Source organism: Sinocyclocheilus anshuiensis, unplaced genomic scaffold, assembly GCF_001515605.1.
Source record: "Sinocyclocheilus anshuiensis isolate Anshui unplaced genomic scaffold, SAMN03320099.WGS_v1.1 scaffold70, whole genome shotgun sequence".
NCBI classification, from domain to species: Eukaryota; Metazoa; Chordata; class Actinopteri; order Cypriniformes; family Cyprinidae; genus Sinocyclocheilus; species Sinocyclocheilus anshuiensis.
Window position 1 is genome coordinate 2,733,737 of NW_015542377.1, and position 15,648 is coordinate 2,749,384.

At 36.4% G+C, this 15,648-nt stretch overlaps 1 protein-coding gene across 1 annotated transcript in view; it reads left to right on the forward strand.

Moving 5' to 3' along the window:
- The window catches only part of LOC107692397 (phosphatidylinositol 3-kinase regulatory subunit gamma-like), a 169,851-nt gene that overhangs the window by 85,902 nt on the left and 68,301 nt on the right, over nucleotides 1-15,648 (forward strand). Inside the window, exons 6-7 of the mRNA XM_016491437.1 lie at nucleotides 2,637-2,838; nucleotides 4,886-4,971. Coding sequence (XP_016346923.1) covers nucleotides 2,637-2,838; nucleotides 4,886-4,971 — 288 coding nt within the window. The remainder of the gene's footprint in view (nucleotides 1-2,636; nucleotides 2,839-4,885; nucleotides 4,972-15,648) is intronic.

Sequence of the window (15,648 nt, forward strand, 5' to 3'; positions counted from 1 at the left end):
GCATCTTCAAAGAATGGAACTAATATTAGTTTTGTGATGCAGTGAACATAAATCAAGGCAATGACTCACTATAATGTACTTGGGGTTACAATACATTTTGTATTGTGCCAATGAGTCTTCAAGTGCAAAGTCACTATATTTGCAATATGGCATAATCAGCATTTGTTCATTAACCGTTCTAAAGAATCAATGGGCTATTATGGCAAATAAGCTTTCCTGGAAAGTCCCTTTGTCACGGGGTGCCCTTAACAATGCCAAACTCTACCTCCCTCTTGCCTGGATAAAATCCATTTAACTGTGAAATCAAGCATGCTTTTGTTTGATATCCTTAATTTAATCAACACACCGATTCAAACTATTAAATCATTTTTTATATATATTATGTTATCCAAAACTCCAGGAGTTTTAAGATGCATGAGGAGTATTATGATGCAGGTTAGAAAAATCTAATTAATTTCAAGCTTTAATCTAACACAAATCAACTTGACAAATCATTTTTGCTTCCGAACGCATAACAGTTCTATTAAGTAGAAGAAAAGTGCATTAAGTCCTTTTTCTGGTAGAAGTTGAATCCCATTGAGCGTCTAAGTCTCATTTTAAGAGCATTATTCAGTGGTAACTCTCATGCCTTGAGCACCGGTGCCCATCTGGCTGGCCAGGAGCAAGTATGCCCTCTTCCAGGAATGTGATTGGCCGTCTGCAGGGCTCCCCTTCCCCCGGTTGTGTCGTGCTAAGTCCAGATGGACTCGGCCAAGTTCCCAGCCATGGCCTGCAGCCCATGACGCTGGCCTTTATTGAACAGGGGTCAGTCTCTATCGGTAATCTCCAGGAGGCAGCGTTTGGTGCGACTGTCCAGCTCCAGACTGGGGGCATGGGTGTGTGTCTGTGCATGTATTACTGAGTGTATGCATAGAACTTGTAGAGATAGAAACCCTCTTATATCAATGGTCAGTGAGTCTCAGGCCAAGGTCAAAGTACTGACCCATTTTCTGATCGGCAGATTGTCAGACATTCATCATTCGACACCCTGCCACCCACTGCTCATAACCTTTGACCTCTTAGCACTTATCTTCTATAAGCACTATGGGAGAAGCGCCTTAACCACACCTTAATGGCTTTGTTCATATCATAATTCATGCAGGAAGTGCGGTTGGCAGGGGATTGAGTCTGTGTGTTTGTTGGGGGGTGTGAGAGCAGCATTTAGGCAGTAATCTTTACTTACATTGAAAGTTGTTTTGACAGGTAAGATTAACTGAGTGTATTGCAGGACTGGCCTGTCTGCAAGCTGACATCATTGACACTGAATTATGACTATTATTTAGAAACATTCAAATGAACAAAAATTAAAGGGAAATGAGAAAATAATGTGTACATGTTAAACATTTTCTCAAAGGATGAAGAAAACTTACTATAAAATAAATTTATGTTAATACTATGATTTGTAGCATGACATTTTATTTATTTTCAACCACCAATACAAAACAAATTAAATAATATCATATCATATAATATAAAATAATATAATAATGTCTACATTTGGCTTACAATCATAATTGCCCAGGGCATGTATGAGGTCTTATAAATATTATTTTTTTAAATATATTTTTAAGACCTTCATTTGTGTTTTGTTTTATTTATTTAAACATTAAACTGTACTATTACATATTATATAATACATGTATTAGATATTTAATATGAATTTTATACTTTTTTTTTGTACAATCATAGTCGTATGTCTCTATGAATTAAATTCCTTCATTTTTGAAGTCCTTGAAGGATGCATGTGGAAAAGCATATAGAAAATTTTGTTTAAAAGAGATGTTTGTGTACTTTTTCTATCAATTATGGTGGCAGTTATTCATCAAATGATGGTGACTAGAGTTATTATCAGGCATACATTGTGAATAAACAGCGGTATCAGCATTTCATTCTTAAAGAATTCCCCCTTGTTCTGTACTTTCCAGACTGGATGATATCTCGCATTGATATCCGGACTGTATCTGTGTTCCTTTGGCTGATGAAGACAAATATTCATTGTGTGTAAGGGACTTAGGGATGAAATGCTAATTTCTTAGCTGTGTCACCAGGGCACACTTTAGCTCAAAATAAGCTTGAATCACAGATGCTGGCCTTTTTGCTGTGGGAAACCTCATCTCAAAGGAGCTCATCAGTATGTTGGAAGCTATCGCAATAACTGCATTGTCCTTGTGGGTGCTCATAGACAATGGACTCGAGGGCAATGTTAGGCTAGCACTTTAACTCCTGCTGAGCTGACTTTTCAGTCCCAGGTCATGGGTTTTGTAATGTGCCCCAATGTTCAGTGCTGCTGTCTGAGTTCAGATGACACCTATATTATTAGAACCACAGGATGGATGTTTAGCTTGTTAGTCCCTGCTGGTAGATGTCGGTACTGCATCATCTGGCTGCTAAATGCATCTTATCCATTGACAACTATTCAATATTATCAGTGTATTCTATTTAGATTAATCATTTAAACCACAAAAATTACATAAATTATTCTCTGTCTGCTTCCATTTCCCATCATAGATCAGGACAGTCAAAGCTGTGTGTGTTTTTGTGGTGCCATCAGCTCAATTTGAATGCCCTTTATAACATAGTCCCTCTCTCTCTTTTAGAAACCCAAAGCATGGAGGAATGCGGACAACAGCTGAAAAGAATCCTTGACTCTCCTAGTGTCCCTCAGGCTAACCACCAGCTCCTGGTTCATCTGACCCGACACCTAAGTAAGGTGACCCAAAGTGGTGGAGCAGCTCAGACAAGCCCCAGGCTTCTGGCTCTGGCCTACAGCGAGGCCATCTTTAAAAACAACCACTTCAGGTACTGTAAATAACTTGTTGTGAACTGAAATCCACATTCATGAAAAGTCTTCAAGGCACACTTCCATTCAGAAGTTTCAGAAATATGTTTTTGAAGTCTCTTATACTCACCAAGCCTACATCAAAAATGCAGTAAAACAGTAACATTGTGAAATAATACTACAAATTAAAACAACTGTTTTCTATTTTAATATATTTTAAAATGTAATTTATTACTGTGATGGCAAAACTGAATTTTAAGCAGCCATAAATCCAGTTTTTAGTGTTACATGAGATATTATCAATGTTGAAAATGGTTGTGCAGCTCAAATTTTTGTGAAAACCGTGAAACATATGTTTATATATATATATATATATATATATATGATATATATTGTTTGATTGCATCATATAATAATTGCTGTTAATAGTGTTCATTGTCTGTTTGATTACGTTTTTAATTGATTTTTCCGTACATTTCTGCCATATGTACATTAACTGACAGTCACCACTGATAAGCTACCACTAAATATTGTAGAAACTTAATTTGCTGTAAAGTTGCTTTGCAACGATTTGTATCGTGAAAAGCGCTTTACAAATAAACTTGAATTGAATTGAATATATATATATATATTATAATTTTCAATTTTGTGGTTGCTCTTGCAGTTCTATAAAAATGACTGAAGGCGTACACATGCTCACATTTACACTTGCATGTACATGCATGTTCTTTGTTTCAGCAGAAAGCTCAGTTGAACATATGTCATAGCCTATCTTTATTCCCCTAGTTTAATTAAAGTGTAGCAGAAAGAGATGAGGGAGCTGTTATTCCTGATCTGTCCCTCAGCTGTAAGACAGCCATTAATGGTTGCAGCTCCAGTACAATCTCCTGAGAGGAACAGCACATAACATACAACAGATGTGAATGCTTATTAAAATGAGTTGCACTATGTTACAATCCCTTGTACTTGCCATTTTGAAGTGTACCAAGAGTGAATGTTGATAACTCGCTATTTATGTAACCTGACTATTATTATGTACCAGACCTCGGTATCAGACTATAATACATGATCATATTATTGTTGCACCTTTATTAACTATGGAATAGAATTTTTTTTTTTACAAATTTTCCTTATGCCACAGGTTAAATAAATCATTATTACCACAGGGTGACTGTGGAAAAGAGGTACGCCATAGTTACCCACAAATTAATAATAATCAGAAATATTTATTGAGTATTTTATTGAGTTATTAAATTATTTTGCATTTTAATAATAAATGTCCATATAATATGTACCATAGTACTTTTTAGCTAGTTTGGTATTTCAGAGATTTGTATCTCATCACAGTTAAACAGATGATGACATCACACCCTCTATAAAGTGCCCTCCTGAATGAAGGAATTTAGTGCACATAATAAAGAGTAGTGTGCAAGTGAGTCACTGCTAACTCAGTCAGCACATTTTAGTCCATTAAGTCGCCTCACTCTTATTCGATTGTGAGCTGCTTTCCTGTCCCTCTGCCAAGAGACTCCAGTGGGACTTTCCCTGCTCTTAGCAGCCTGTCAATTGTCTTATGGCTCTGGGGCAGTTCAGGCAGAGAGAGAGAAAGAGAGAGAGGGAAAGGAGGGAGAGAGAATGCATTATGCCTCAAACAGTCATTTCTGGTTAGTCATCAGCTTCACACACTACCTGAGGTCATTGAGGCATCACAGGACCTGAATTACAGCTGAATACATAAACAAATGAACATTCGCCTCTAAAAATCCAAACAAGTTTTGACCGTAAACAAGCAGTCAGCAGTTCACCCGTGGATCAGCCTCTGCAACTCAAGACATGACCTATGTGTTTGTGAGATTATGACTGACTTGATTCTTGTTGTGTTTTGTACTGTGTGTGTGTGTGTGTGTGTGTGTGTGTGTGTGTGTGTGTGTGTGTGTGTGTTTTTTTTTTGTCTGAACTATCCATGTTTCATGACTTGCAGTTATTAGAGCATTTGTTTAGGTTCAACGTCACTTTTCACCATAATGTGACTATATACTTAATCTTAAAATGTCTCTCTCTCTCCAGTGCGGATGTAAACCCAGAACATCATGTGAAAATTCTAGAGGCACTTATCATGATTGGAGGTCTAGTGGAGATACAACCTGCTCCAGGTAGGACATCAAATTAGGTTCTTAATCTTCTAGAGTATAGGTTTGTCTTCTTGGATGATCTATTATTTGTATATCTTGTATATTTTTAAAAACTCACTTTGTGATTGTAAGCTTATTGTATCACCCCAGGCTTCAGTTTTTGAGAACCCAGTGGGTTTTTATATTTATATTAATAGCTAACTTGTTAATTATCAAGAACCTTTTTTTAGCTAATTGTTCCAGCTGGTATCCCAGCCTGCCAGCTAAGACCAGCCTGACCAGTTAAAGAAGTGGCCAAAACCCTCTAAAACCAGCCTGCTGACCAGCTATGACCAGGCTGGGTGACCAGCTAAAACCAGCCAGCTTAGGCTGGTTTTAGCTGTTTTTTTGTTTTTTCCCCCCAGCAGGGAATTATATTAATTATCTATTCATTGTTTCTGGTAGATTTTGTCCAGACAAGTCATGCTTCTATGTCTTTGAGGGTGGACATTTCTGGAAGTAGATGTGAAAGTAGTGTCTTCTGTGGATGTAGGCCTAAATGTGTGTTTAAGGAAGAGAGGTTGAGAAAAGTGATTGGTTGATGAGTACTTAATAAATGTTCATGGTAAGCTTGTGAGGGCTACAATAATGAGTAATAGTGCACAATACTTGCATCTATAGGTACTTGCATTGATGCAGCTTTTTTACTCCACTCAGACCTGATGAAACTTTGTTGTTTTGGATCTTCTGGCTTGACACTCCAAACATTGAATCCAAGAATCCAAACTTTGAGTTTCAGTCATTGAACTTCCTGCAACATAATATAAATTAATATAGGCCTATTAGATGTCTGGAGATAGTCTGGAGTCCCAGGTAGTCCTAAGAGGTTAACATTAGCCTCAGCTTTTTGTAATAAAGTGCATTAAATGTGAATTATATCAGTTCAGCACAATAAAATACAGTGGAGGATTTATGGTTTCCATTTTGATGCACTTAAGCAACTGACTTTAAGCAAACCCTGGCAATTATGAATGATGTACATTCATTTCTGAATTTGCAGTACAGCATTTTTGGATTTAAACCAGCAAGCATGGATAAACATATGGGTTCACAACAAATCTGACAAATACTTTAATTCACAATGTAACATATATTTTTGTTTGTACCCAATTTCTCTGACACTCAAAGATAGAAGATAGAAATAGTGATTAAGTTTGTCAAAATGCATTTGAAAACGTCATTGGAAACGTTGGTCAACACAGTCTTTGACACAGAGGCTCAGTTTGGGGTGAGGTAGACTATAACTTAGAGCTAATGAATGCACCACCCATGGATACATACATAGATTTATGGGGCCTGGTGTGACCTTCTCTTGCTGCTGTGGGGTCATAACCTTAGCCCCAAAGCAAGACTAGAGGTAATAATATCAGTGGCAAGCTTGAGCCTTACTTAGAACCAACATGGTTATAAGCTGTATTCAGTGATCTAATTCGATTGGCTGTCATATACACTAGTGTTTAAAAGTTTGGGGTTGATAAGATTTTTTTAATGTTTTTGAAAGAAATGCCTTATACTCAACAATGCTGCATTTATGTTGCATTGATTTATTCTTATGATGTATCAATGTTGATAAAACTTTTGCTGCTTAATATTTTTATGAAAACTGTGATACACATTTTTCAGGATTCTCTGATGAATAGAAAGTTCAAAAGAACAGCATTTTTTTTTTACATTGAAAACTTTTTAACATCTTTACTGTCACTTTTGATCAATTTATTGCATCCTTGATAAATAAAATTATTAATTTCTTTCAAAAGAAAATCTTATTGACACTTTTTGAACTGCAATGTAACAACTTTCAGTTTATAAATATAAACATTTGAAACAATAGAAAAGTTTTATTCCACTTGCATATTTTACATGCACAGTACTACTAGCCCTCGAGCATCCTTGTGAATTTGTGTGGATAAATGAACTCAGAATCTGCAGAGACTGTGAGCGCAGGCTCTCCTTCCTAATGGTTTCATCATCTCTTTCACTAAAGGGTACATTAAGAGGAGTCAGAGGGCAAAGGAACATGGATGGGTGGCTTACGAGCAGAGTGAACCTCTTCACAGCCCAAAATGTGATTTATACAAAACACAAAAGAGCAACTAGAGCAAAAAATAGGTTAGAACGCATCCATTCACATCATAACCCATCAGTTTATGTATGACTTCCTTTTTTGGAGGCAGCCAGTAAAGTACCTAGAGTGCTTTAGCAAACAACTGACCCCTCCTGCGCCTCCAGCTCTCTAGTTTGGCCCTAATATGTTCCAGCTTGGTAAAGTTTGTTGGCAAAACATTGCATTTAAAGAGCAATATTTTGGGGGCCACGTCCAGCTCACTCTCTCTCTTGGATGACTGCACTTGTCAAATGCTGATGGATTCACTGTGGCTGTTAGCATGGGCTCTAGAGAGAAAGTGAGAGAGGAAACAAAAAGGAAAGTGGGCAAATACAAGTAAGCAAGGGAAAGGGAATGGCAAATACAGTTTAGGAAAGGTCACAGCCACTCTTATGGTATTTCTGTCACAGTCAGGGACTTCTGTTCTTCTACATTATGGAGAAACAACAGAAAAATGTAAACTTTTAGAGCATTTTTGAACATATGTATGAGTCATATTTGCTCCGTTTCAAAACCTAGTGAGCATTTTAAGGCATCATGTACACTACTGTTCATGCTCACAGACTAAAGCTAAAGCTACAGTATATTCAGTAATATTTTGAAATATTATTGCAATTTAAATGTAAACATTTAAACATTTTTTAAACTGTTATTTTAAATGTTTAAAAATTTAAACTGTTTCATTCTAAAATGCTGATTTGCTGAAAGAAATTTCAAATGAGCAGCATTTATTTGAAATATAAATCTTTTGTAACATTATAAAATCTTTACAGCCGCTTTTTATCAGTTTAATGCATCCTTGCTGAATAAAATGATCAATCTTCTTTAAAAAAAAGTAATCTACGGTGGCCGAGAAGTGCAAAGCAAATCACAATGCTGAAAATAAAATAACAAATTACAAACACTAATGCAAGTCTAAAAATCTAAATAACAATTCAGAAAGCACAACAACAATTCAGAAAACATTATAACAAGTCAGAAAACGCAATATCGCGTTAAAAAGCCAATGACACATGCTTATCTATCTGCGCCACTGGAGCTAATGATTTACAGCCACTTTTAACTAAATGTAAATAGACACCCCGTATTTTTTATTCCAGAGTAAGGACAATTCATACAATACATTTAAACTGAGCTACTTTAATACCATCTCCAAACTTTCTACCACGACTCTGCTGTTCTTCGGCTGGTTCTTCCTGTATACGTTGATTGACTGTTGTCTCGTCCAGTCAGCGGTGAGTAATCCCAAACCAATGGTGCTGTCTCAAACTATACCTACCTCTTCTGGTTTGTCTGATTTGTCGTTGTGTTTTCTGACTTGTTAATTTGTTTTCGGATTTGTCGTTGTGTTTTCTGACTTGTTAATTTGTTTTCGGATTTGTCGTTGTGTTTTCTGACTTGTTAATTTGTTTTCGGATTTGTCGTTGTGTTTTCTGACTTGTTAATTTGTTTTCGGATTTGTCGTTGTGTTTTCTGACTTGTTATTTTGTTTTCGAATTTGTCATTGTGTTGTCTGACTTGTTATAATGTTTTCTGAATTGTTGTTGTGTTTTCTGAATTGTTATTTTGTTTTTTAGACTTGCATTTGCGTTTGTAATTTGTTATTTTGTTTTCAGAATTGTGATTTGTTTTGCACTTCTCGGCCACCGTAGTAATCCCAAACTTTTGATTGGTAGTGTAGTTGCACTGCCAACACAAAGGTTACAAAAAGTAGGCTGTAACTTTATACTGGCTTTTAGAATACTTTGATTTATTTACTTTCTACAGCAGCCTCACATATGTGTCCTTTGCGGGGAAGGTAATCCCATAATGCATTTCAACAAGCTCAGTGAAAAAATAAGTCCAAGATGGTGGACAAGACAAAAGAAATGTCAAGTGGTGAAATAAACTAGGGATGAGGTGATTCACTTTAAAAGATTGTAGTGTTTTATTTGTAATTTATTTATGCAAAATTGTAGGCCTATATAAATTTAATTCATGGCCATTTAGTGGTTATCGACTATACCATGAAAATAATCATCCGCCAGAATTTTAATGCCACTTATTAATAAAAGATAGATCAGTGTGATTAAAAAATTATTATTTTAACTTGAGCGTATGCTATGTATGTTTATGGTGGGGTATCATATTGTTTGCTTTCTAACACCAAACACATGTAAAATCTCAGATTTAAAGTGTAATCATTTTAAAAGAGTTTAGCATTAGTATGTTGCTAAGTTGCTTTAGAAAACAGATGCCTATGTAGGCAGTAGGGAGTGAGGCAGCTTGCTAGGTTTTGGAAACAGATCGACCAAGCTATCCAAACTCTAGATCATCTCAAGGCCATGGCCTGCTGTTTTTCTCTTTTGTTTTTACTCAACCATTGTCTTTCCAGTTCTTTCTTTCTTTCTTTCTCTCTTTCTCTTTTAGCAATGTGCTGAGCTGACACATTTAAAAAAAAAAATCCTTTGCTTTGGCCGAGGGAGTGCTTATTTGTGTTGTGTTGAAAAGTCCAATCTATCTGTTACTCTTTCTTTCTCTCTCTCTGTGTGTATTTCTCTGTCCCTCCTAGCCTTTGTTTCCCATCACAAAAAGCTGTTCTCGGTCATGCCCTCAAGCACTGACTTTAACCTCCATATATACACAAGCACACATGCATACGTTCTCTCCTGAGGTCATGTTGCAGCCTCATGGAATTCCCCACTGGCTGACCTGGTGTCCCAGATGACCCAGTGAAAATGACCAGTGCTTTCTTCCACAGCCTCTCAGCTGCACACAATCACATGCTTCAATGTACCATGTAATAATCTTTGAGCTGCTCACTCTGTGGCCTTTGTTCCACAGCCCTCTGTCTTCATCCATCTAAGGTCATTTGCAAGCACAAGCTCAAATTTGGCATTCTGCTTGGTCATACAGGCCTCAAGCCTGGTCATTATGGGTATTTGTAGCACTCAAGCCTTGAGAGTGGGCAGTTAACATGAGAGTAGATGAGGTGAGGTATAATGAATGCCGGAACTATTCATGACATTCTATACTTAGAATGCTTAGGATTGATTTTTACTGTATATTTTATATGATATTAGTGCCAAGCTGTCCTCACGTGCCATGGACTACTTCATCTGAGCTTTAATGCTTAAGAAGAGCAGATGCTCTCTCTTTCCCCCTTTCTCTCTCTCGTTCCCTGGCTTTCTCCCTCTGATTACACCATTTCTTCATTAAAGAGATAGCAATCTTATTAAGGTTGCCTCAGTTGCACTATAAAACACATTAATCTTCCTTAAAGGATCCCCTGCCTTCTCTTAGCGCAGGGCGAATCAAGCTCTGATTAAGATGACGTGGATGATCTTAAGATGTTTAGCTAGTTTTACCTCTGTTGACAAGGTGATCCGGAGTAGAATTAGCCACAGCTGATGTGAGACGTTGTTCTAGATTGCATGCACGTTTGCATTGTAAAAACAGGGAGGGTTCATGTAAATTGTGAACATGAACATGAATAAAAATATTTTTGTTATAATTAAATCATCAGCGTACTTACACACTGTTGTTGTTTTTTTTATGTAAATCTAATTTTAACTACTATAAACTAACCTACATGTAAATCCAAAAGAAAACATACTATTTTTAAATTAAAAATAAAAACATGCTTTATTTATTAATAATTTTTCCAAATGAGCACATCCCCAAATGTTCCCAAAGGGAGGTTGCGTCAGATTTAGCTAACGTCTTGGGACATACTGGTTTCTAAAGTTTAGCAACGTAAACCCCCACAGACACAAACACACACACACACACACACACACATTTTGAATAATTTCTTCTGGCGATTTGCCACCTAATCTTACTCAAATATTTGATATGAAATGGCCAGTGTGGAAAGTACAGGCATGAAGCCAGGACACTCATTACTATCTGCCCAGTACTTTTACACGCATTAAAAATTATGGAACAACATCTACACACAGATAAAAATCCTTACTATCCAGCACAGACAAGAAAGACTCTGATTTGGGGATCTTTTAAGTGCTATACTGTAAAAAAAAAAAAAAGAGGATTTAGTATCTAGTATGTCTGCATGTTGACTGTGATGAGCTGTTATTTGTACTTATACCGAGCATTCAATGCTTCATTTGAAACGGCACAATAATGCAAGTTCAAAATAGCCCAAACTTTCTTTTAAATGTTTATTTCACAATAATAATTTGAATGAAAATGCTTTTGGCACTGCAATACCCAGTCTGCAGTTATTCACCATCACTTTATGAGAACCTTAAACCGTGCTTCCTGACAACACGGCCAAGGGCACAGCTATGTTACTGTTTATGTTTGTCTTGTTATCGGTAGCTGTGCATTAGCGGTCCTTAGGTTTCCCTCAAGGTCTGTTTCATGAGTGTTTCTCTACCACTAGGCTGTTTTTTTTGTTGTTTTTTTTCAAAGTGAGCAGATGATTTTAATCCTAATAATTTGGCCTGACAGTCCTTCTGTTGTGCTGAGGCAGTAATTCTACTTTATATGTATCTGGCATACACACACGTGAACTTTTCGCTGCCAGCTTAGCTGCTCGCATATGATATGTGGTTTTGAAATGAGAGACTTTCCATTAAAAAGTGACCTAAAAACCATCAATACATTACACGTGTCAGGTATATACATTGTTAGGGATGGATATGACCAGCGAAGCTGCTATCTCAGGCTTAGCTAAGATTTGTCTGTTTCTAAAAGCTTCATTCAAGTCAAGTCAAGTCAAGTCAAGTCTGCTTTATTGTCAATTCTTCCACATGTACAGTACATACACACAGAGAATTGAAATTGCGTTACTCTCAGACCCTTGGTGCATACAGATAACACTAACAGTAGAACATAAATACAGATATACAGATTAATATAAATATATCAAATATACAAATAAGGTCAAATGTAAAAATAATATATTAAAAAAATTCTGATTGTGTACATGGTGACTGACCCCAGGTCAGTATATGAGTTGGGAAAGCTTATGGTCTGTGCTCCTTAGACATGCAAAGCTCATTATCATGGAGACTGGTTTGCATGTGCGTACTTCATTTGTGTATGTTTACGCAGAAATTATGTATACACACTTAATGAACTAAGAATTTACATTGGTTCTTCTGGCATCAGTTTACTGCTTACTTCATTGCCTCTCATCCAATTATGTGTTTGCTCAGCCATGACATCATATGCTGTACGCATGAGGATTTATTTGGTCAGATTTACATATAGACAAAAGAACGGATTTCCTCACAATCTGATTGCGAAAAAAAAAACTGCATGTACAGACTCAGAAAAGGCCCAGTGGACAGTAGTGCATGAAAAGTATAAGCATGTGTTTGTGCGTTTATGAATGTGAGTAAGTGTGTGTCAGAAAAGAATTTATACCACCATAAAAAGCAAATAAATCCTAACACACAGTTATTCGACCTTGACTCTTTCTCTCTTTTTCTCCCCCTCCTCTTTTTTTATTTTCTCTGTGTCTTGCTCTGTCTCTTCAGGGGCAGAGTTGGAGAGACAATCCGGACCAATTAATATAACAAATTGCTCGCATACATGCAGAAATGTCATATGCAGATATACTGGCACTTTGCCAACAAAGGAAATTGGCTGAAAATAAAAGAGAGGGGAAAAAAAAAGAAAAACTGCCTGGGTTTCAGCTTGGCAAAGAGAAATCCCTGTGGCTGAGGAAATTGTTTTATGTGCCAGGAATGAACAGAGTATCAATTAATTTGATCTTGGGATGCAAAGGACAAAATGATCGCCGTCCTTAATCTGATGTCTTTTATGTTGAGACTTCTCATTTTACATGCAGAAATGTCATATGCAGATATACTGGCACTTTGCCAACAAAGGAAATTGGCTGAAAATAAAAGAGAGGGGAAAAAAAAGAAAAACTGCCTGGGTTTCAGCTTGGCAAAGAGAAATCCCTGTGGCTGAGGAAATTGTTTTATGTGCCAGGAATGAACAGAGTATCAATTAATTTGATCTTGGGATGCAAAGGACAAAATGATCGCCGTCCTTAATCTGATGTCTTTTATGTTGAGACTTCTCATTTTTTTATGCACACATGTCCATATTATGGACACACTAAGCACTTTTAGTATAGTATAGTCAGAGAGAGTCACTATATCTCACAGTGCTATATCATAAATTTGTCGATAATTTACATGTATTTTCATGCCTTGCAAGCTTTCTGTGACATTTTGTTGTGAAATTACTTTTGGTATCTTTTTAAACTTGTCAGTTGGGTAAATTGATCTGTGTGTGCTTAATAATATTTATTAGACCACCTGTCATAATAAAGAGAAAACAAATATTTTAGGAATCTGTCAAACTTGTTTAAAAGTAAAAATGTATTGTCATTTATTAGGCAAGTAACAAACTGAAACAACTAAATAGTCTTTTTTCACACATATTAACCAAAAAATTATATTTTGTATGGCCTCCTTTGGCCTTGATAACAGCTTGCATTCTTGCTGTAATTGTTTTATATACTTTTCCACAGTCTCTGTTGTCATTGACTGTAATTGGGCATCTGAATAAAAAATGATTAAAGTGCTTTACTATTTTTTTCTGCCTTTCTTATAAAACAGTAAATTAGAAAATTCATGGATAACAACAATAATTAACAATAGGGCAGCTGTGGCACAACCTTACATTGGGTGGTGGTGGTCTAATAAATTTGTTAAGCCCCGTCTGTGTGTGTGTGTGTGTGTGTGTGTGTGTGTGTGTGTGTGAGAGAGAGAGATAGACTAAGGCAAGTACAAGGGAGTCAAGCTCAATTTAAGTACAGCTTGAGTTTGAATTTCCTGTATTCACTGGAGAAGAACATAAAAACTTTTTCTTTTTTTTTACTGTTATGTTAGTATAATTGATATACTATTACAGTTTTTTTATTATATTTTTTCAGTTATTTTAGTTTATTTTAGTTTTGTTACATGTTTTTGTCACTTTTATTAGTTATTCGTTTTTGTTTTAAATACAGTATGTCTATGTAGTACGTCTAGTTTTTATTACGTTTTAGTTACTTTAGTACTTCAACAAAAATTAGAAATGCTGCCTAGGCAATTAGCTGAAATAAGATAAGTTGAATTTTTTTGTATTTTATTTTATTTCGGGGTTTTTTTTGTTGTTTTTTTTAGTTTGTTAATGAAAATAGCCCTGGCCTGTAGTACGTAGTATAACACTAAAGACTGAAATATTAATTACAGGAAGTTGCCTTTAAACCCATGTGCTTTAGGTTTGACATCATCACGTTAGCTTGTCAGAAACTGGCATGTGAAGAGATGAAGGGTGAGACAGGAACAAGCTGTCAAAAGATGTTTGCCGTGACATACGTGTGTTACCTGAGAGGCAGAGGAGCAGTAGAGCGAAGAGATGAAAGTCAAACTAGCAAGACACGAGTAACTTCAGCTCAACGCTGCATAAATGAGCAGCGGAGGCTTTGTCCTCTGTGAGTGAGGCCCTAATGCGGCGTGATTTACGAGGCTCAGCCCGAGCTGGGGTTTTACGGCTTTTATGTGGCCAAGCAGTGTGTGGAGCGCAGTTTATCAGGTCATCTGCACTGTCTCCGATACCATCTCATTCTAGCCTGCGGAGAATAATGGTGTGACATTATGGGCCTTTAGCAAGCCCTTAGAGCAGGGGGTCAAGGTTAGCCCGTATAAAGATGTGAAATGGGCCCTGATATTGTCCTGAGCTGAGATGTGTAGAAACAGCTCTAATTTCTCTTCACATTTCAATAAAACAGCGGCCTCACCTTTCCTCTCATGGGCGGAAAGGTTTATAGGCAGCTGGGGGATCGTAATGGTCAGGGTGGCAAGATGGAAGCAGGAACAGAATGACATCTCAGCCTCACACACACATGCACAAACAGTGCCCTGAGACCTCACACACACAGCCCTGCTCTTACACACACATTCACACTGTTTGCCCCGTCAACATGTGCCTCATGAACACCCATACACACACACAGACACACATGCGCACACCAACAAGTGTGGTCTGTATATATTGCCCTGTCCCCTAGTGAAGAAGCATGGATAATGAAATTTGCTCTCAAAGGAGTAGCAATACTGGTTATATGCTTTTTGTGTATTTGATATTGATGACTTTTTTCTTTTTTTAAATTGTTGATATCATATTTTAGTTTTACCTCAGTGCAATAAGTTGTTGTAAGCCTGGAATATTAATCATTTGGGTATTTTATTATTTTATTTTATTTTAATCTACGACCAATTTATATACAAATGTAGTACCTTAAGAAGTAAACAAAAAAAGAAAAAAAAATGTATATTGGTAGGTCCCAGATCAAACCTGGTTAGTTTACTTTTCACATGACCAAATGTTCTGTTCTGTTCTTTTTTTTTTCTTTTTCTTTTTTTCTTTTCTTTTCTTTTCTTTTCTTTTCTTTTCTTTTCTTTTCTTTTCTTTTCTTTTCTTTTCTTTTCTTTTCTTTTCTTTTCTTTTCTTTTCTTTTCTTTTCTTTTCTTTTCTTTTCTTTTCTTTTCTTTTCTTTTCTTTTCTTTTCTTTTCTTTTCTTTTCTTTTCTTTTCTTTTCTTTTCTT